Source organism: Prionailurus viverrinus, chromosome F2, assembly GCF_022837055.1.
Source record: "Prionailurus viverrinus isolate Anna chromosome F2, UM_Priviv_1.0, whole genome shotgun sequence".
Lineage (NCBI taxonomy): Eukaryota > Metazoa > Chordata > Mammalia > Carnivora > Felidae > Prionailurus > Prionailurus viverrinus.
In genome coordinates this window covers 44211394-44232556 of record NC_062578.1, presented here as the reverse complement: position 1 = coordinate 44232556, position 21163 = coordinate 44211394, and the positions used below count along the sequence as shown (strand labels likewise).

The 21163-nt window shown below is 41.5% G+C and overlaps 1 protein-coding gene across 5 annotated transcripts in view; it reads right to left on the bottom strand.

The window, feature by feature from the left end:
• MTDH (metadherin) overlaps positions 1 to 2301 on the bottom strand; it is a 57156-nt gene extending 54855 nt beyond the window's left edge. For 2 of the 5 annotated variants that reach the window (XM_047842232.1, XM_047842234.1), the window contains exon 1: positions 1630 to 2298. In XM_047842232.1, the coding sequence (XP_047698188.1) occupies positions 1630 to 2010 (381 nt within the window). In that variant the 5' untranslated portion in view covers positions 2011 to 2298. Of the gene's footprint in view, positions 1 to 1629 lie in introns of all 5 variants that reach the window. The other 3 variants (XM_047842233.1, XM_047842231.1, XM_047842235.1) reach the window with 3 other exon arrangements.
• Between the last annotated feature and the right edge of the window lie 18862 nt (positions 2302 to 21163).

The window sequence follows — 21163 nt, the reverse complement described above, 5'->3', positions numbered from 1 at the left end:
CCTAGAGCACCTGTCTCTCGACTCAAGTCTATCTGAAATTCTAGATGTCCCAGACAGGGCTTTGAAATGTTCACAATCTGCTTCATCCACACAGGGTTTAGGGTTATTAATGTGCGTGGTTTTTTCAAGATCACCTTCTTCGCTAATTTTGGAGCCAGGTTCTCTATATCCACCGTAACATGACTTTCCAGTAACCTCTGCTCAAAAAATGTAATTATATATATTCGAAATCAGTTCTATTTCCTCTTCCAACTTAAGGTAGAATTCATACTGACAAAGTCATATGCTTTTCTAAGTTTTGTATGTTATCTTAATCAGCAGACTAAATGTGAACACTTATCTAGGCCTAATAATGCACCAACTGTGACCTGTCACTTCTCTAATACTGACTTATTCCAACAATACTCTCATTGCTTTAGTTTGAACTCAAACCCCACTTCCTCCAGTAACTTTCCTAAATCCCTTCAATGGAATTAGTCTCCCACCCTCCAAACCTCACCTGTCTGTGCTCTATTAGCATAACTGATGAATCCGTCTCCTACATTAGTCTCCATGCCTGATTCTCATTCCTATGTGTATACCTCCCACCCGGCAACACACACCAGAGTGCATTTCACATGCTACGACTGGGTTACATTTACTTTGTTGCAGTGAAAGGTAAGGAGCTTAATTCAATGTATATAAAAATAGCCTAGCTGTTTCTAATTCTACACACCCTCCACTTGTAAAGTATCGTAAAAAACAAAACTTTAAAAGATATAATGGGAGATCCACGGGTAATAAAGAATGTACAAATAAAACGGGAAAGCATGATAAAATGGATGTGATGCTCTCTGCATTTCCACACGTGGCCCGGTAAAACGGTGCCTAAATCTCTTTCAGACAGCACCATTCTGCTCTGTCATTCCCTTTTACTATTTCAAAACCTCGCACACCGCTTAACTTGACTTAGCTCTCCCTCATGGGGCTATGTACCCCGAAGTATATTAAGCAGCGACTCCCTCTTGCCTTGCTCCTGTTCAGGCCTCCATTGGCTGCATTCACAAGAGTAAGAGTGGGCAACCATTTCCCTTAAACAGTTTAACTAAAATGGAAGCGCGTCTAGACCTGGGTACCTTTAATCCTCCGTAAACCCCAGATTTTTTAGGTCATCGTATTTCCTCCCCCGGCTACCGTCTCAATGTAACTTGAAGTAGACATCTGCCTTCCAGGCGCAGTCTTTCCACAACTTCCCAGCACCACCGTAAGGTCCCATCACTCTCCACACACAGCCTACCCGGTAGGCCTCAAGAAGGGTTGGCATGTTATTCCGGCGGTCAAGGTTCCCGAAAATGGCCTGACCTCCCGGCGCTTTTATTTAAACGTACCCCACGCCGCCGTCTAACTTCCTTCCTCGAAACTAGTCTTCCCCACTCGTCCTACACTTCCCGAGTTTCCACGATTCCCCAAGTAACGTGTCCACCGATCACCTCCTCCACCTGGGGAGAGCTCAGTCCCAGCTCTTGACTAACCTCACTCTTTTCCCCTTCCATTCCCCGCTGGGGGGACTGGGACTCGGCCTTCCGCTCGCTCGAGGGTTTCCACGCCGGGCCCTGGCCCCTATTCTACCGCCGCTCCACCCCTACTCACTTTGGGCTTCTCGGGCAATTTCTTCCGGTTCTTCTTCTTCTGCTCCTCGCTCCTGAGATTCTTCAACAGGGCTACATCGTCGGTGGCCGGGGCCGGCAGGGCCGCCGCCTCCTCCCGCTTGCGGGGCGGGCTCCTCCGCTTTTTTCGGGCGCCGGCACAAGCCGCGGCCCAGCCGTAGCAGAGCAGGAGGAGCAGCAGCAGTCCCAGCGCGCCGGTGCCCACCAGGATCACCCAGCCCGGGTACCGCTTCGGCTCCAGCCCCAGGTCGAGGCCCAGCTCGGTGCGCAGAAAGCCTAGGCCAACCGACAGCATTTCCCGCAGCCGAGCCGAGCCCTCCTCGGCCTGCTGGGCCAGGTCGTCCTGCCAGCTCTGTGCAGCCATCTTCCCTCCGTCAAAGAGACTCTCAGGGTGACGCTGGGGCGCACAGACGCCGTAGAAGAGTCAAGGGAGGCGAGGAAGGGACGGGCCGGACTGCCTCAAGCCGAGCGCATCGCGGCCGCCCCTCGCGCCGGAGCCGGGGATCGGCAGCTGCCGCCGCCAGGAGAGGGGGCTCCCAGTTCCCCCTAGTCAGCCTCACTCCGCCGCCGCCAGGAGGAGGGGGGCGGCGGGAGGGAGTGTCTCCAGTGGCGGCCGCTAAGCGGCGTCTCGGCGCCAGGGCCAGGCCCCGCTGTCGTCCCTTGGCGGAACAATGGCGGCTCCGGCCGCGATCCACGCCGCGCGCGCGGCGGGGGGGGGGGGGGGCGGGGGAGATGGCCGCGGGTCACGTGGGCAACCTGGGCGGGACGTGGGTGTCACGTGGGCAGGGCGGGGCGGGGCGGGAGCCGTTGGGTCGAGGGCGCGGCTCTCGCGGTTGGTGGTGACCAGTCCTGGCCTAGTGGAGGCTCCGAGCCTGGGGATCGCTGACCTTGGACGGGAGTCTGGGAGGGGTTAACTGCAGGAAGCCTCCGCCGGGTGGCTGGTGCCCCGGGGCTAGGAGACGTGGCGCTTTGAATGGGTCCGGGGGAGGGGCTCTCGAGGAAGTCGGGGATGGGGTGGGGTAGGGAGGAGTGGGTGAAGAGTGTGGAAGCGGGTAAGGGGGTCTAGGTCAAAGTCGCTCAAGTAGGGTGTAGGTTTTCTACATTCTTTTCCTGGGAGTGGTGTTGAGGTGGAACGAGCATTTTCTCCCTGGGTCACACAGCTAGATGCTTCCAGAGTAGGCTTAACTGAGTATGAAGCCGGCACTCTTCTTGCAAGGCCTAGGTTTCATTCACAAACTGGCTATTTCTCTTCAGGGCCAACTAACATACTGCGTGCCTATCATTCGCTAGCCTGGCTCATTCACTGTTGATCTGGGTGTTCCCCAGAAATCAAAACTTGGAAAGCCCGTGGGCGGCACTATTTTCCTAGTAATTTGTAGCTTTAATAAGAAATAACAAGAGAAGCACATTGAACTGTGTTTACACGTAGAGGTAGCTCCCCCCTTGTGTTTTATTTTAAGCTTTTATACAAGACCACAAAAGGAGTTTGAAAAAATTCTGTGTTTATAATCTGTGTTGACCATCTCTGGGTAGAGTTAGGAAGAAATGAATTGCCTTTTCAGATTTTAATTACAAAGATAATGTTTCCTGGATGCCTTCAGTTTTTTCCTTTTTGCTATATGGAAACTTTAATCATTAAATGATAGCAAACATGTAAGCAGGTGTCTTGACTGGACTAATTACAGTTGACCCTTGAACAACTCAGGGGTTAAGGGCACTGACTCCTGGGCAGTGGAGTATAACTTTTGCCTCCCCCAAAACTTGTAATAGCCTCCTGTTGACTGGAAGCCTTACCAGGAACAGGAACAGTCACCTAACGCATATTTTGTATGTTATATGTATTACATACTATCGTCTTAAGTAAGTCTTAAAGTAAGCTAGAGAAAAAAAAATGTTAAGAAAATCATAAGGAAAATACGTTTACAGTACTGTGCTGTTTATTTCTTGAAAGAAATGCTTGTATAAGTGGACCCAGGCAGTTCAACTTTGTGTTTTTCAAGGGTCAACTGTGCAGACTTTCTCAAAGAATATAAATGGGATAAGATTAATAAGCACCTAATGCCAAAACTGTATTAAGGAGTATTTTGACCTACTTTGCAACAGTATTGTAAATGCATGTTGTGATTAATGGGTGGAAGGGAGTTTTGTAAATAATAATAAAAATAAACCACTCTTGCTAAGCTTTTATAGACTTATAATTAAAGACAGTGTAAATTATAAGGCCTAAAACTTTGAAGATATCATTGGGATCTGCTTTAACTCTACAAGGTTCCAAATTCCATTTATGTTTTTGAAGTTAGATTTATAATCCCATTCTTAACATTTTGTTTCCAGAGACGGGAAATGTGATGATTTTCCTAAGAGGTTCCACTGCCCATTCTAGGTTAACACCTGTGGATTTAGGAATTGGGCAGATTATAGAATAAGAGTAGCAGGATTTCCCTGTTCCTTGGGCAGCCTAGCAAGTATTGATTATGTAAAATCATTTCACCTTTCTTTTTTCTGTGACTGTCCCTAAAAATACCTTTAAAAAAAACTTTAAAATAAATTTAAAATTTTACTTTGTTTAGTAATACAGACAACATCATTTTCATATATAACTTTATAGTCATTTTTCCAGGTTTTGTAATGTATGTATATATTATCTATGTATATATGTTTTACACATTTATTTTAAAATTTATTTATTTATTTTTGAGAAAGAAAGGAAGGGGCAAAGAAAGAGAGGGAGACAGAATCTGAAGCAGGCTCCAGGCTCTGAGCTGTCAGCACAAGATGTGGGGCTCGGACCCAAGAACAGCGAGATCAGGACCTGAGCTGAAGTCGGCTGCTTAACCACCTGAGACGCTCAGGTACCCCTCAAGTATCTATATTTTAAAAACATAAATAAGGTTGTACACTATTTACTGTTTTGCACTTAATGTGGTCATGAACATTCATGTCAGTGGATAAAGCCTATCTAAAACCAGAAACACACCTGTAGTTCCACAAAGTTGGGCTTGTTAACTTGTAGCAGAATGAAGTTTAGGTAAAGTTTAAATGAAGCAATGCTTTGAAAGACTCAAAGCAAAACTGGTTGTGTATAAAGGAGTTATCAGGCCTGACCCAAGTAGACTCAGAATCCTAATTCCTTGGAAATGGCAAAATTAAGATAAATGTAAAATGTTTCTGAAGCCTGAAATGTGGGTTGGAATTAAAACACTGCTTTATCCTTTTTTTTTTTTTTTTTTTTAAAGTTTATTTTTGAAAGAGAGAGAGAGAGAGCTGGGAGGGGGAGAAAGAGGGAGAGAGAAAGAGAATCCCAACCAGGCCCAATGTCACCAGTGTGGAACCTGATGTGGGGCCCTGAGATCACGACCTGAAACAAAATCTAGTCGGTCGCTTAACTGACTGAGCCACCCAGGCACCGCCCCCCCCCCCCTCAAAAAACCCCTGCATTTTCTAAGTGTCAAAGTGACTCATACAGTGGAATACCACTTGGGAGTAAAAAGGAATGAATTATAAATACATGCAACAACATGGATGAATCTCCACATAATTATGCTGAGTGAAAGAAGCCAGGCAAAAAGAGTACATAGAATATGATTCCATTTATATAAAACTAGGAAATGCAAAGTATAGAGACAGAAAGCAGATAAAATAGTTACTTGCAGGGAGGGGTGGGAGCAAGAAGTAGGAGGGAGCGATTACAAAGGGGTACCAGAAAACCAGGGAGTCATGGATATGTTCATTATCTTTATTGTTGTGATGGTTCTATGATGTTTACATACATACAGGTCAAAACTTATCAAGTTGTATACTTTAAATATTAGAGTTTATGTTGCTACACCTCAAAAAAAACCCGAAAAAACAGTTCAAGGAAATTTTTAGAAAGTGAACTGCATGGCTCAGATCCTTACAACAGTGCGATGTTGTTCCAGTCTCACTGAGGAGATTTCTAACAACATTTTTGCCAATCTACGACTTTAAAAAACAAGGTTTCTCAATGCTGTATCCTTGATGTTTCTTAACAAAAGCAGTTTTTATAGTTTATATAGTTTTTATAGTATTTACACAATAAATATTCACTTATTCTACTGTCTGGCTCTACTGTAATTTAACGTACTTTATTGTTGGATAGTTAGATTACAGGGGTTTTTGTTTTTGTCTTGCCATTGAATGCAGTTCTGGCATGAACTAAATCTTTGTGACTATCCATAATTACTTCTTAAAGATAGAATCCTAGCAGTGTAATTGCCTGAGTCATAGCCCACAAATGTAATCTAACCCTTTTAATTAGGAAGTTTTAAGGGACCTGAAGAAGTTCTACTTAAAGCCTCTCATTTCACTGAAGAAAAAAGAGAGCTTCAAAGTGTTGTCATACCCTAGAGTCAGAGTAGAAGCCAGCCTTCTCCTTGCCTTTGACCCCTTGGCTGCTCCTCTTTTTCAGTATCCTGTGTGATCAGTTCTTGGGAATAGAGTGTGTATCTGTATGTTCAGGCTGCCATAATAAAATTCCCTAGACAGGGTAGCTAAAACAAAAGATTTATTTTCTCGTGGTTCTGGAAGCTGGAAATCCAGGATCAAGGTGTCAGTATGGTCAGTTTCTGGTAAGGACTCTCTTCCTGGCTTGTAGATGGACGTTTTCCTGCTGTGTTCTCACAAGGTAGATAGAAGGCCAGTGAACTCTGGTGTCACATAAGGATACTAATCCTTTTTTATATATATATAAGTATCGTTTTTTAAATTTTTAAATTTTAATTACTATTTTTTAATATAATTTATTGTTGAATTGGTTTATGTACAACACCCAGTGCTCATCCCAACAAGTGCCCTCCTCAGTGCCCATCACCCACTTTCCCCTCTCCCTCATTCCCCCATCAACCCTTAGTTTGTTCCCTGTATTTAAGAGTCTCTTATGGTTTGCCTCTCTCCCTCTCTGTTACTATCTTTTTCTCCCCTTTTCCTTCCTACATGGTCTTCTGTTAAGTTTCTTAAGATCCACACAGGTGAGTGAAACCATATGATATCTGTCTTTCTCTGACTGACTTATTTCACTTAGCACAATACCCTCCAGTTCCATCCACGTTGCTGCAAATGGCATGATTTCATTCTTTCTCATTGCGAAGTAGTATGCCATTGTATATATAGACCACATCTTCTTTATCCATTCACCAGTTGATGGACATTTAGGCTGTTTCCATAATTTGGCTCTTATTGAAAGTGCTGCTATAAACATAGGGGTACATGTACCCCTATGCACCAGCACTCCTGTATTAAAGATACTGGTCCTTTCAGATCAAAGCCCTACCCTATGACTTCATTTAACCTTAATTATTTCCTTAAAGGCCCTATCTCCAAATACAGTCACACTGGGGGTTAGGGCTTGAACAGATGAATTTGGGGGGCAGGGGAACACAAACCTTCAGTCCATAACTGTGTAGGAAGCTTCCACTCAAGTAGCTTATCTCTGAGGGCTCATGGAAGGAAAATGTTGACTTGGGTCTTCAAAATGTAGTCTGCTGCCATTGTAAACTCCTGGGCCACAGGATTATACACCAAGAGAGTGATTTTACAGTAAAGCAGGAAACTACAGTTTGAGTGTGCCAAGACTTTGGAACTATGGTCAGGAAAGGGTTATCCTCAGAATAAATTAGTAAGAATTAATAAATAATGAAATTATCTGCAGAAATATCCTAAGCTGAAAGACAATTTATAAATATGTTGCTGAAAGGGCCAGGATATTTCCCAGTCTCTTTAAAAGATCAGAAGATATGCTAAGAACCTGCATGGAAGTAAAAACTGGTTGGGGCATGAAGGTAGGGGCCAAGGGAAGAAGAGAAGACTGAATGTGATAATAAAAGCAAAAGTTACAGCAAATTCATTTGGTGGAATGCCATGCCACAATAAACTTAGCAAAGGAGATGTACATTCTGATATCATGCGTATAAAGTTTAAAAGACAGATTTATAAATAAAAATGCAAAACCATGCATGGGAATAATGAACACCAAATTGAGGATAGTGGTTATTTCTAGGCAGAGTGAGACAGAAATGAGACTGGAGTGAGTACACAGGGGACTGCAAATGTATCTGTCATGTTTTATCTCAAACTAGGTTGTGGGTACAAGCGCCTCCTTATATTATCTCTACTTTTTATATGCCAGACATACTTTATAATTAAAAATAAGCAACAAAAAGTAAATGACAAAAGAAATAGTTTGTACAGAGGCTAAACAAAATAATGGAGGCCCTCCTTGACTACTCAACTATTGTGTCACTATTATCTTGCGGTGGGGAAAAGGGTATCAGACCATTTTGGCTCAACAGGTGACTGCTAAGGTCATTTAACCCCCTTTGCACTGATTTCATGCTCAGCACACCACACCCATGTGGCATCTCATATAGACTCTATCACATAACAGAGAATGGGTTGAAGAGTTGGCTTAAGTACTCTGATTCTCTTAGCAGTTACATTTATTGGCATAAATCATGCATTCTTGATGAACCAATGTTGCTCCCATGGGGGTACAAATAACTGGTTCTTGGGGCAAAAAATACTTTAAGAAACGTATAACACACAAATAAAATATACTAGATGCAAAGATATGCAATATATCTGTGGCATTACTAGTTCACAGGGGGTAATTAGGGAAAAAATAACTAAAAAGGCACTTAGCGGGGTGATAATGAAAATATGGTTGAAAAATACTGGTGTAAAGGAAGAAATTGACATTTGGTTTCATCAGTTAGGCTCCCATGTTTTTGGTTAATTAGTCTCCTTGGGTCATTTAGTCATTTCTTCACTGTACTGTTATTAAATTGCAACTCTGATTTAAATGCATATTGTCCTCAGAAATCTCAGAACCTAGTGAGTATAATGGACCCTTCTAAAAATAGCCTTAATGCAAGATAGTATTGCTATAGTAAGTTGATTTGAACATGGGGATTATAGTGGATGCTGTGATGTGCTTCCCAGATGCCCCTTCAATAATGAGGAACTTATCCCCAACTCTGGGAGTATTACTAGAAGGCATCCCTGAGGTAGGTGTCAGACTTTTGGGAAGATTACTGAGGAAAACCTCCTCAGCCAAAGTCATGTCTCCTTCCAGGAATAGCCCACATCGAGTCACCCAATAGCCTGGGAGTATAAAATCTTGGCCACCTTGTCCTAACTTGGGACTTATTTTATTTTACTTCTTAAAGTTTTTTTTTTAATATATGAAATTTATTGTCAAATTGGTTTCCATACAACACCCAGTGCTCATCCCAAAAGGTGCCCTCCTCAATACCCATCACCCACCCACCCCTCCCTCCCACCCCCCATCAACCCTCAGTTTGTTCTCAGTTTTTAACAGTCTCTTATGCTTTGGCTCTCTCCCACTCTAACCTCTTTTTTTTAAGTTTCTTAGGATCCACATAAGAGTGAAACCATATGGTATCTGTCTTTCTCTGTATGGCTTATTTCACTTAGCATCACACTCTCCAGTTTCATCCACGTTGCTACAAAAGGCCATATTTCATTCTTTCTCATTGCCACGTAGTATTCCATTGTGTATATAAACCACAATTTCTTTATCCATTCATCAGTTGATGGACATTTAGGCTCTTTCCATAATTTGGCTATTGTTGAGAGTGCTGCTATAAACATTGGGGTACAAGTGCCCCTATGCATCAATACTCCTGTATCCCTTGGATAAATTCCTAACAGTGCTATTGCTGGGTCATAGGGTAGGTCTATTTTTAATTTTCTACTTAAAGTTTTTTTTTTTAAGTTTTAATTTTTATTTTGAGAGAAAGAGCATGTGCTCAGGGGAGGACCAGAGAGAGAGGGGGAGAGAGAATCCCAAGCAGGCTCTGTGATGATGGCATGGAGCCTGACACAGGGCTCGATCTCACAAACTATGAGATCTTGACCTGAGCCCAAATGAAGAGTTGGACACTTAACTGACTGAGCCACCTAGGCGACCTTATCTTATTTTATTTGAGAAAGAAAGAGAGAGAGAGTACAAGCAGGGGAAAGGAACAGAGGGAGAGAGAGAGAGAATCCCAAGCAAACTCCACGCTCAGCCCAGAACACAACACGGGGTTCGATCCCATGACCCTCAGATCATTACCTGAGACAAAATCAAAAGTCTGAGGCTCAACTGCCTGAGCCACCCAGGCACCCCCCTAACTTGGGACAATTTTAAAAGACCATCCCAGCCCCAGAGCACTCCATGGGCTTGGCTGAGGATTGTTAGCACTGTATCATAGCTCAGTTTTCCCTCTGCCCAGTCCTACTTCCTTCCCTTCCTTCTACAGGCACCGTTTCTGAGAGCACTTCCTAATATGCTGATCTATCTTGAAGTCTGCTTCCCAGAGAACACAACCTGTAACAGGGATGATAAGAAATATACAAAATATTTGGCATCACTAAGGTGGGAGAGATTATTTCCAGAATTCAGTGATTCATCACTTATATACAACTTCCAGTGCTTATCACAATAAGTGCCCTCCTTAGTTACCCATCACCTATCTATCCCATCTCCCACCCATCTCCCTCCATCAGCCCATAGTTTGTTCTCTATCATTAAGAGTCTCTTGTGGTTTGTTTCCCTCTCTTCTCTCCCCCCCCCCACTTCCCATATGTACATTTGTCTTGTTTCTTAAATTATACATATGAGTGAAATCATATGGTTTTTTCTTTCTCTGATTGACTTATTTTGCTGAGTATAATATATTCTAGCTCCATCCATGTCATTATGAATACTTCATGCTTTTTGATGGCTGAGTAATATTCCATTGTGTATATACATATATATATATATATGTATATATATATATATATTTTATATAATATATATGCCACATTTTCTTTAACCATTTATCAGTTGATGGACATTTGGGCTCTCTCCATAGTTTGGCCATTGTTGATAATGCTGCTATAAACATTGGGGTGCATGTACCCCTTCAAATCTGTATTTTTGTATCTTTTTTTTTTTTTAATTTTTTTTTTTCAACGTTTATTTATTTTTGGGACAGAGAGAGACAGAGCATGAATGGGGGAGGGGCAGAGAGAGAGGGAGACACAGAATCGGAAACAGGCTCCAGGCTCTGAGCCATCAGCCCAGAGCCCGACGCGGGGCTCGAACTCACGGGCCGCAAGATCGTGACCTGGCTGAAGTCGGACGCTTAACCAACTGCGCCACCCAGGCGCCCCTGTATCCTTTGGGTAAATACCTAATAGTGCAATTCTTGGATTGTAGGGTAGTTCTATTTGCATTTTATTGAGGAACCTCCATACTGTTCTTCAGAGTGGCTGCACCAGTTTGTATTCCCATCAACAGTGCAAGAGAGTTCCCGTTTCTCCTCATCCTCGCCAACACCTGTTGTTTCTTATGTTGTTAATTTTAGTCATTCTGACAGATGTGAGGTGGTATCTCACTGTGGTTTTGATTTGTAGTTCCCTGATGGTGAGTGATATTGAGAATATTTTCATGTGTCTGTTGGCCATCTGGACATCTTCTTCGGAAAAGTGTCTATTCGTGCCTACTGCCCATTTCTTAATTGGGTTATTTGTTTTTTAGTGTTGAGTTTGATAAGTTCTTTATAAATGTTGGATACTAACCCTTTATCAGATATGTCATTTGCAAATATCTTCTCCCATTCTCTAGTCTGCCTTTAATTTTGTTGATTATTTTCCTTCTGTTTAGGTTAAGTCTTGAAGGATGAGTAGGATGTTGCCAAGAAGAGAAGGAAGGGGGTGGAGATTAATTCTAAGCATGGAGACCAGCAAAAGTAAAGGCTTGGGACATGAGAAAATTTGGTGTATCTGGATTGTGGTGAGCATTTCTGTAACTGGTGATAAAGTCCTTAAGATTTTGGCAAGGGATTGAGGAAGATGGAATTTTCAAGAATGATTCCTATGCTTCTCACTTCCAGTTGCACAGATGGTGGTGCCATTCACTGAGATAGGGAATATTGGGAAAGAACTAAGTTTGGCAAGCCAAGATTAGTGGTATGGTTTTATATGCATTGATTATGAGGAGTACAAAATATCCAGATGAAGATAGGCAGGTGAATACATAGGTGTAGACTCCAAAGCACAGATGAGAATCTGGAGGTGACTCTTGGTTTCTTTGCTCTAATCACATTTTTCATTCCTCAATCACTCAATGATTTCTGCTCTTATAAGCCCCTTGTATTTCTCTTCCTTGGGCTTTCCCAGGTTAATTCCTACTCATTCTTCATATCTCAAATGAAACATCCTCCCACAGGCTGTGCTCAACCACCAGATCCAGTCACTTCCTCATATTACATATTTTCATAGCACCACAAATTTTCATAGTATTTGTCAAAATTGTAATTTCACATTTATTCACAGAATTATTTTCTCTCTCTCTCTGACTATAATTTCCATGAGAACAAGACCTGTGTATGGCTTTGTTCATCATTATACCCTGTACCTAACATAATGCCTAGCACATGTAAATGTTCAGGACATATTTAAAAGAATGGTTGATGTTGATATTAATGGAATAAAAACCCAATGGCCATTTACACACGAAGATAGGTCCCTAACTGAAGGCACCAGTATTTTGTGGATGAAAGACTCTTAAGATGCCGCCCAGTTATCCTGACTCCTGGTATTCACATCCTTGTGTAATTTCCTCCCCTGGAGCATGGGAGAAGCCCATGACTTATTTCTAACCATAGGATATGGCAAAGGGTGATTACATTACATAAGACTGTAGCTGCCGTCTTGCTGGAAAATCCTACTTTCTCGTCTCTTGCTTGTTTGGTAAAGTGAGCTTCCCTGAGGAGAGGCACATGGGGCAAGAAATTTGAGGGTGGCCTCCTACCAGCAGCCAGCAAGAAAGCAAGATGCTCAGTCGGATGATCCAGAAAGAACTAAATCCTGCCAACAACCACATGAATTTGGAAACGGAATCTTCCCTGATAAGACTCCAGTGCTGGCTAACGTCCTTCTGAGGGGCACCAAAGCAGAGCAGCCAGTTAAGCTGTATCCATATTCATGATTCACAGAAACTGTGAGATAATAAATAGGTGCTGTTTTTCAGTTGGTAAATTTGTGGGAATATTGTTTTGTAGCAACAGCTAACTAATTGTGGGATTTTGGTGCCTAATAGGGGGTGCTGTAACAAATACCTGAAAATGTGGGAGTGGGTTTGAAACCAAGCAGTGGTCGAAGGCTGGAAAAATTTTGAGGAGCACGAAAAGGAAAGCCAAATTGTCTTGAACGGTTTGTGAGAAGAAATAATGGACTTTAAAGACAGTGCCCAGGAGGCTTAAAAGGACATGAGGAACATGTTTTTGAATATTTTTAATGTTTATTTGTATTTGAGACAGAGAGAGACAGAGCACAAGTGGCCGAGGGACAGAGAGAGAGAGGGAGGCACAGAATCAGAAGCAGGCTCCAGGCTCCGAGCTGTTAGCAGAGAGCCACACGCGGGGCTCGAACTCACGAACTGTGAGATCATGACCTGAGCTGAAGTCGGATGCTTAACCGAGTCACCCAGGTGCCCCAGGAACATTTTTTTTTTTTTTTGTAATAGCAGAAAATTTAGCCAGGTGTTTTCTGCAATTATGTGGAAAGCAAGACCTCTAAGTGATGAACGTAGACATGCAATCATGAAAATTTTCAAGCAAAAGTGTTGAAGGTGCCACTGGGTTTCTTCTTGATATTTATAGTAAAATGCAAGAGGAGAGAAATAAGAGAATAACTATTAAACAAAAGAAGCCAGGACTTCATAATTCTGGAATTTTTTAGCCTCTTCAGATGGGAAAAGATGCTAAAATGGAGGACTGGCTTTTTTTTTTTTTTTTAATGTTTATTTATTTTTGAGAGAGAGGCAGACTGCAAGTGGGGGAGGGGCAGAGAGAGAGGGAGAGACAGAATCGGAAGCAGGCTCCAAGTTGTCAGCACAGAGCCCAATGTAGGGCATGAACCCATGAACAGTGAGATCATGGCCCAAGCCAAAGTCAGAAGCTTAACTGCCTGAGCAAGCCAGGCCCCCCTGGGGGACTGGCTTCTAAGCACTGACTGAGAAAGTAGCATGGAGAAAAAGCTGAGAGTGTGACTTAAGAACCTTTTGTTAAAACCTCAGAAAGATCGAAGGATCATACTATACAGTCACATGAAGGATCTTGAGAGAGTTTAAGGGTATGCTTCAAGGAACCTCTCAATTAACCCATAGATCTTCTAGGAAGTTTAAGAGCATTTTTTTTTCTTAGCAAAATCAAGAGGGGCCCAAAGTAGAGAAGGTCTTACCCAGAAGAGATTTTGGATTGGCTTTTGTGCAGTGGAGTGAACCCCAGTGAAATTCATAGTTGACCCACAAAGTTTATGAGAAAATTGCATCACCAAAACACTGCCACTTTGGACTGAATGGGACAGAGACAGTACAAAAATGAAAAGAAGGTGTTGGGCTTTCCAAATTCTACTGGCAAGAGTCAGGCTGAGAAAACCACGTACACTGCCAACTTCTGCTACTTTCGCGAAAAGGAACAGAGATTCAGGATATGGGACCAAGATTCTAGGGGGTGGAGTCAAGGACCACAGAGAACTATACCTAGACCTTGAAGCCTAACCAAAGAATGTCCAACATTTGCTGAGGAGTATTTCTGAGTTGCTGTGGATCACTGATGCTTTTGTATCTACCATTTCCCCCAATGTGATTGGCAATGACTTAGCTGTTTTCCTTTGCCTGTCACACCACTGTCTATTAGGTGTCTAGGAGGAAGAAAATCTATCTCTTTAGTTTCACAGTCCCCCTAAATTGAAAAGAACTGTGCTCCAGGAGATATACCTACCAAAACTACACCTAAGTAGCTTCCTTTGTAGCAGGACCTGATTTAGATGATGAGATTCTGAACTTTGAGCAGATGCTATAATGGGATGAAACCCCTGAGGGCCTTAGGAGAGGATGATGTGTTTTGCATGTGGAAGTGATGTGAATCATTGAGGACCAGAGAGGGGATTTTGGGAGGCATTTTCCAACATCGACCCTAATGATCTCTTCTTCTGGTGTTTATGGCTTTGTATCATCCCATCTCCTTAAATAACTTGCTTCTAAGAAACAATAGACTACTTCAACATTGAGGGAATGTCATTTCTATGATCAGATTGCAAAAGATTCTGAGTTCCATCTGGCCAGCAGACTTACTTCCTTGATGGTTTTGATGAAGCAAGTTGCCGTGTTGGAGAGGCACACGTGGCAGGGAACTGAGGGACAGCCTCTGGCCAGTAGCCAGCTGCAAACTGAAGCCCTCAATCCAACAACCCAAAAGAAACTGAATCCTGCCAACAGCCATGTAAGTCAGCTTAGAAGCAAATCCTCCCTTAATTAAACCTTCAGATAAGTCCCCGGCCCCGGCTTATGGTTTGATTGCAGTGAAAATTTTGAGAGAATTTAGAGGGACCCAGTTCAACTGTGCCTGAATGCCTGATTCTCAGACCCCGTGAGGTAATTAAATATGGTTTCAGTTGCTAAGTTTGTGGTAATTTGTTACACAGAAATAGAACTGATACACCTATTATATTGCCAAAGTTGGAAAAGATGGACAAACCTCAGTGTTTGCAAGGCTGCAGGGGAACAGACATTCTCATGTAGTTTTGGTGAGAGTACAAAATTTCTGAAGGCAATTTGGCAATATAAATTTAAGAAAATTCAGGAGCACCTGGGTAGCTCAGCCAGTTGACCGTCCAACTCTTGATTTCGGCTCAGGTTATGATCTCAGGGTTTGTGAGTTCAAGCCCCGTGTAGGACTCTGTTCTGACATTGTGGAATCTGCTTGGGATTCTCTCTCTCTCCCTGTCTCTCTGCCACTCCCCCCACTTGCGCTGTATCTGTCTCTCTCAAAATAAAAATAAGAACTTTGGAAAAACAAAAGAAAATTCAAAAGCTCAAAGGTGGATATTTTTGATCCAGCAAAGTTCACTGCTAGGAAATTGTCCGAAAGAAATAATTGGACAAATGTACAAAAGTAAAATCATATAGTCATTACACTGTAGTTTATTCTCTCAAAAAATTATATGCAATCCAAAGTGGTGATTCTTTGAATACATTGTGACACATGCAGGGATAGGATATTATGCAGCCATTAAAGAATATGATGTGTATTTAGGTATGTCAGTTATTCACTGACCTGGAAAGCCACACTGCTAAGTGAAAAAACTTAGTTACAAAATAACATGTTTAGTAGTAACTCATTAATATTTTAGAATGTATTTTTATATATCCATGAATAGACATCTGGAAAGATATTCCCCCCAATTTTTTTTTTAAAGTTTTCATTTATTTATTTTGAGAGCATGAACAGGGCAGGGGCAAGAGAGAAGGAGAGAGAGAATCCCAAGCAGGCTCTGTGCTGTCAGCACAGAGTCCAACAAGAGGCTTGAACTCATGAACCATGAGATCATGACCTGAGCCGAAATCAAGAGTCAGATGCCTAACTAACTGGGCCACCCAGGAGCCCCCCTCAAATCTTTATAATAATGTATAGCAGCCATATGTAGGAACTAGAGTTTTTCGATGGTTTTTATTGTTTCTATACAACTTTAGAACTGTTTGAATATTTTATATGAACATGTATTATCCTTTTATTTTATTATTTTTTTAATGTTTTTTTTTAAATTTTTGAGACAGAAAGAGACAGAGCATGAGTGGGGAAGGGGCAGAGAGAGAGGGAGACACAGAATCTGAAGCAGGCTCCAGGCTCTGAGCTGTCAGCACAGAGCCCGACCGCGGGGCTCGAACTCACAGACTATGAGATCGTGACCTGAGCTGAAGTCGGACGCTCAACCAACTGAGCCACCCAGGCACCCCTGTATTATCCTTTTAATCAGAATAAAATAAGGGTTCTTTTTGCCTTGCTGAAGCTTAACCTACAGAATAATTGTGCACCACATCATATAAACAACCTTAAAAATCATAGAAGGAGAATGGCACAGCTATGTCTATATGCTCAGAGAAGCCATTGAGTTTTGGTGACATTTAAAATTTGAACAGTGACTAAGAATGAAAACAAACTCTGAATCATACAGAAATCATTCATTGTCTACCAGGTACAACTAAAGCAGTGGGCACTGTTTTGTATGGTACGTGTTTCGGCCTCACACGTGAGCCAGGCCATGGAAGGAATCTGTTCAGAGAGGCTAACCTCTGTCTTCTGAATCATTCTTTTCTTCCTTCTTCCTAAAAGAATTTTTCATTTACCTTTTAAAAATTGGAAAGAAGCTTATTATTGACCCATAGAAAAATTTCTCCCAAGAGGACCAAGAGGATAATCATTTTCTGGGTAATATGTATTAGTTAGTATAATTTAGATTTAAAATGCCTTCTTGGGAAATGCTTCCTAAGAGTTATAATATTTAGTTAAGTATTGTGTTTCATTGAGGCTCACTTTGCTGAATCATGCCAGTACTAAATTTTGAGATATGCCAACCCATGTCATTTATTAATATAACCAGTGGCTTCTAAAGTTCCAGTTAAATTTTAAGATTTATTTCTTTGCCTGTGAAACATTTATTTCCTCAAGGAAAACTTCTTTAGAAGGTGATAAGTAGCCTCTGCTGAAAGAGAGGGGAAAAAATAATACCTCAAGCCTTATTGAGACCTCATGTCCATAAAGATGAGTAGCTCTTCTGGTGGCTGAGTAGAAAGGAAAGACACAGGTGCACTTGCTGGGAAAGACGAAAGTTTATGAAAATTAGTAACCTCAGATACTGAAAGGGAACCAATATTGTAATCTAAAAAAATAAACTAGGCAGTTAGCGAGTTTATTACTCCAATGTGGCCTTACTACATCTAATAAGTTCTAAATTTGATGAATTACTTGAAGTCAATTTGTGTGTGTGTGTGTGTGTGTGTGTGTGTGTGTGTGTGTGTGTGTGTGTTGTTAAAGCTTAGAGTATGGTACAAGTGAATTGCAAATATGAACTATGGTTGCTATTTGGAGAAATTCCTTTATCCATGCTGTGACCCTTAATCTTGATGAACCATATTGTGAAGCTATGTGACAGCTTTAACCACGTCAGTACAAATTTGTTGTCTTCACCTTCTAAAAAGGAATATTTTTGATAAATAACATCTTTTTCAGATAGGTATGTTATGACATTATTTTCTTGGAAAAACGGAAACAAAAAGTTGCAGTGTGGCATACCTTATTACTTTAAGATACTATTTGATAGTTGCATCTGGTTTGGCTGAGACAATTATCTTGGCCTGCGAGCGTCTTCTTACTCTTCTGTGAGTGTCACATGAAATCTGTTTGTGAAAGGGATGTATACCCAAGCAGGCAATTACTTTGTGATTCTTGCCCTTAAGAGGTTCTTTAGTTCCCTACATGCACTTTGTCTGCAATTAGAGTAAGAAAAACCCCATTAGTGCTTTAGTTATAGTCTCCTCTTCCAAATAGACTTCCATCACTGGCAGGAAGAACAAAGAGAGAGATTAACAAACTTTGCCCAAATTATGCCTTAAGAAATAATGACGTTTCTTATTACAACAGTTGGGTAGAGTGATGACGAGGAGTTACATGGACAAAGGTTTGGAATAGAGAGCTGGTGTGTCTTTGGAGAATCTCACTTAACTGGAGCTGAGGATTGGCATCTGAGAATAGTGCCTGTGTGGTGGGAACAAGAATAGCAGGATGTCTTAGTCAGCTCAGGCTGCCATAAAGGAATATCACAGACTAATCCACAGACTGGGTAGATTAAACAAAAGACATTAATTTCCTTACAGTTCTGGTGACTGGAGGTCTATGATTAAGGTGTCAGCAGAGTTGGTTTGTCTTGAGGCCTTTCTCCTTGGCTTATAGATGGCTGCCTTCTTGTGTCTCCACATGACCTTTTGTTTGTGTGCGAGTGGAGGGAGAGAGAGCTCTGGTGTCTCTTCCTCTTTTTCTTTCTTTCTTTCTTTCTTTCTTTCTTTCTTTCTTTCTTTCTTTCTTTCCTGTAAGCTGTATGCCCAATGTAGGGCTTGAGATCAAGGGTTGCATGCTCTACCAACTGAGACAGCCAGGCACCCCTCTTCCTTTTATTAAAAGGACACCAGTTCTACAGGATTGTGGTCACCCTTATGATAGCATTTAACCTTGGTTACCTCCATAAAGGCCCTGTCTCCAAAGGCAGTCACACTGGGGGTTAGGGTTTCGATATGAATTTGGAGTTGGCAGGGTGGGGACACAAACATTCAGTTCATAACACAAGAGATCTGGGATTGTTCTATAGAGTCTTTGAGGACAAGATACCATAAAATTGACTTGCTATCATCCCTTGCTAGACCGTAAGTCCCTTGGGGACAGGAAGAGTGTCTGACCTGTGTACTATGGTACCCCTAGCACTTACTGCAGTGCCTGTTAGTACAAGTATTTGTTCCACTGATGAATTAATGAATGTGGTGACTGGAGAGTAGGGTGGAAGGAAGGATGTTTCAGTGATCTGATAAGTGAAGTACCAAGTGCCTGAACTTAGTGGTGGTGGAAATAAAGTGAAAGGGTGACAATGAGTAAAAATAAGAAGATGGGATAAAAGGGAGTGGAGGGAAGAATCATAGATGTGATTAAGTGACATGATGATCACTATCCTATCAGATAGAGACATTGAGAGATTTTATTACGGTGAATCCTCATGTTGAAATGAGATGCCTCTTAGGACTTGCTCCACAGTTTGTGAAACTGAAAGTTCTCATAGCTTCTCCCAGATGTCCCCTAAGGTTTCCCTGAAGGCCGTGTGATTCCTTTCTCTTCAAGCAACATTTACAGCTTCTCTTTTCTGACTTAGCACTCTCACCCAATTTTGGTGTAGCCCAAAGAGAATCAGGAAGACTGGAGACACACATTTCTCCTCCTCTTTTAATAATACTACTTCTAGCTTTACTGCCTTTTATTTATGGTAACCACCATAGAAATAGAAATTATAGTCATACTGGGCATCACAGTGAAATAAAATTTCTAATCATGAGTATTCTTTATTTTAAGATGGTTCCTCTTTTCCTGACTGCTTCCTTGTCTTCATAATTCTAAGAGCAATGACTCATAACTTTCTTTCTCACTTTGTTCTCTAGCTGAGTAATTTGTGAGTGGAAATTTGCATTGAATAGTAATCTACTTTCTGAAATTGCTGGTAGTTACAACAGCCTCAGCTTGTACCAGAAGCTTTTTTAACATCTCCATTACCTCTTCCGAACAAACTATTCTTAGCCAACTTTAACTGAAACTCAACAGGTTGTTAAATATAGAATTAAAGTAATTTGTTTACATCTGCTAAGAGGATTTAGCAACAGGAAGTTAATTGTTTATCTCGAATAATTGAAACTCATTCTTATAGCTTTTCCTCTAATTGCACCAAAAGTAAAATGTTTCCGTGTACTCCCTTAAAAGTTTATGTTCATTTTCTTTATGAGTCAACAGCATTGTGCATAACTTTTAGAATAGAGTTTGTTCACTGGATGTGGACTTTTATAATTAGCCAATAAAATGACCACTTTGTATATGTGCTGCTGAAGTGAGCACTAAAATGACCACTTTGAACTACTAGATGATGCAATGCCCATCAATTTTAGTGACCTTATCATCCTCTTTGTATAGACATTTTTACAATTCGTTGAACGTTTTATTGCTCCTTGACTTAAGTACTCTGCAACATCTAGTGAACATGAAATAGCAATGAGTCACCAAAAGCAAACATGCTAAATGTAATAAAATTGAGGAGTACCTGGGTGGCTCAGTTGGTTGAGCGTCCAACTTCGGCTCAGGTCATGATCTCGCAGTCTACTGTCTGTGGATTTGAGCCCCGCAATGGGCTCTGTGTTGACAGCTTGGAGCCTGGAGCCTGCTTCGGATTCTGTGTCTCCCTCTTTCTGCCCCTCCCTGATTGGTGCTCACTCTCTCTGTCTCTCTCTCAAAGTAATAAATAAACATTAAAAAAACTTAAAAAAATAAACAATAAAATTGAAATTGTAAGGTGTTTCAATTAGGATCAAGATTAATCTGCTTTAACAAAGACAGAGGTTTAAACAATATATAATTTTATTTCTTACTTAACAGTCTGATTTATTTCTCACATAATGTTGAGACGTTGGCTCCTTCCATCCTGCAGTACCACACCAGTGTCCCTTAAATATTAGCCCTGTCTGCTTGTTCTTAGGTGGCTTGCCACCATGTCCAAGTTCTAGGCACCAGGATGGCAAAAGAAGAGATACATTTTCCATTCAAGGAGCACAACTCAGACATTGTCACTTCTGCTCACATTCTGTTGGTCAGAAATTAGTCATATAGCCACACATAGACACAATGGAGGGTGGGACATATGCCCAGCTGGAACTTAGGATTCTATCCCTTAAGGGAATATAGAAAGATGGATATGATATGCCAAAAGTTGTGACTCTTCAGTCTCTGATGAATGCTCATTGGATTAAGCCGGTTGGCTGTGGATTCAACCGTGAAGGAAAAAAACAGAGGCAAGAGCACGCACCATTAGCAAAATGTTGAAAGTATGTTGTCAAAAACCAAGTCTAAAAGATATACAAAACT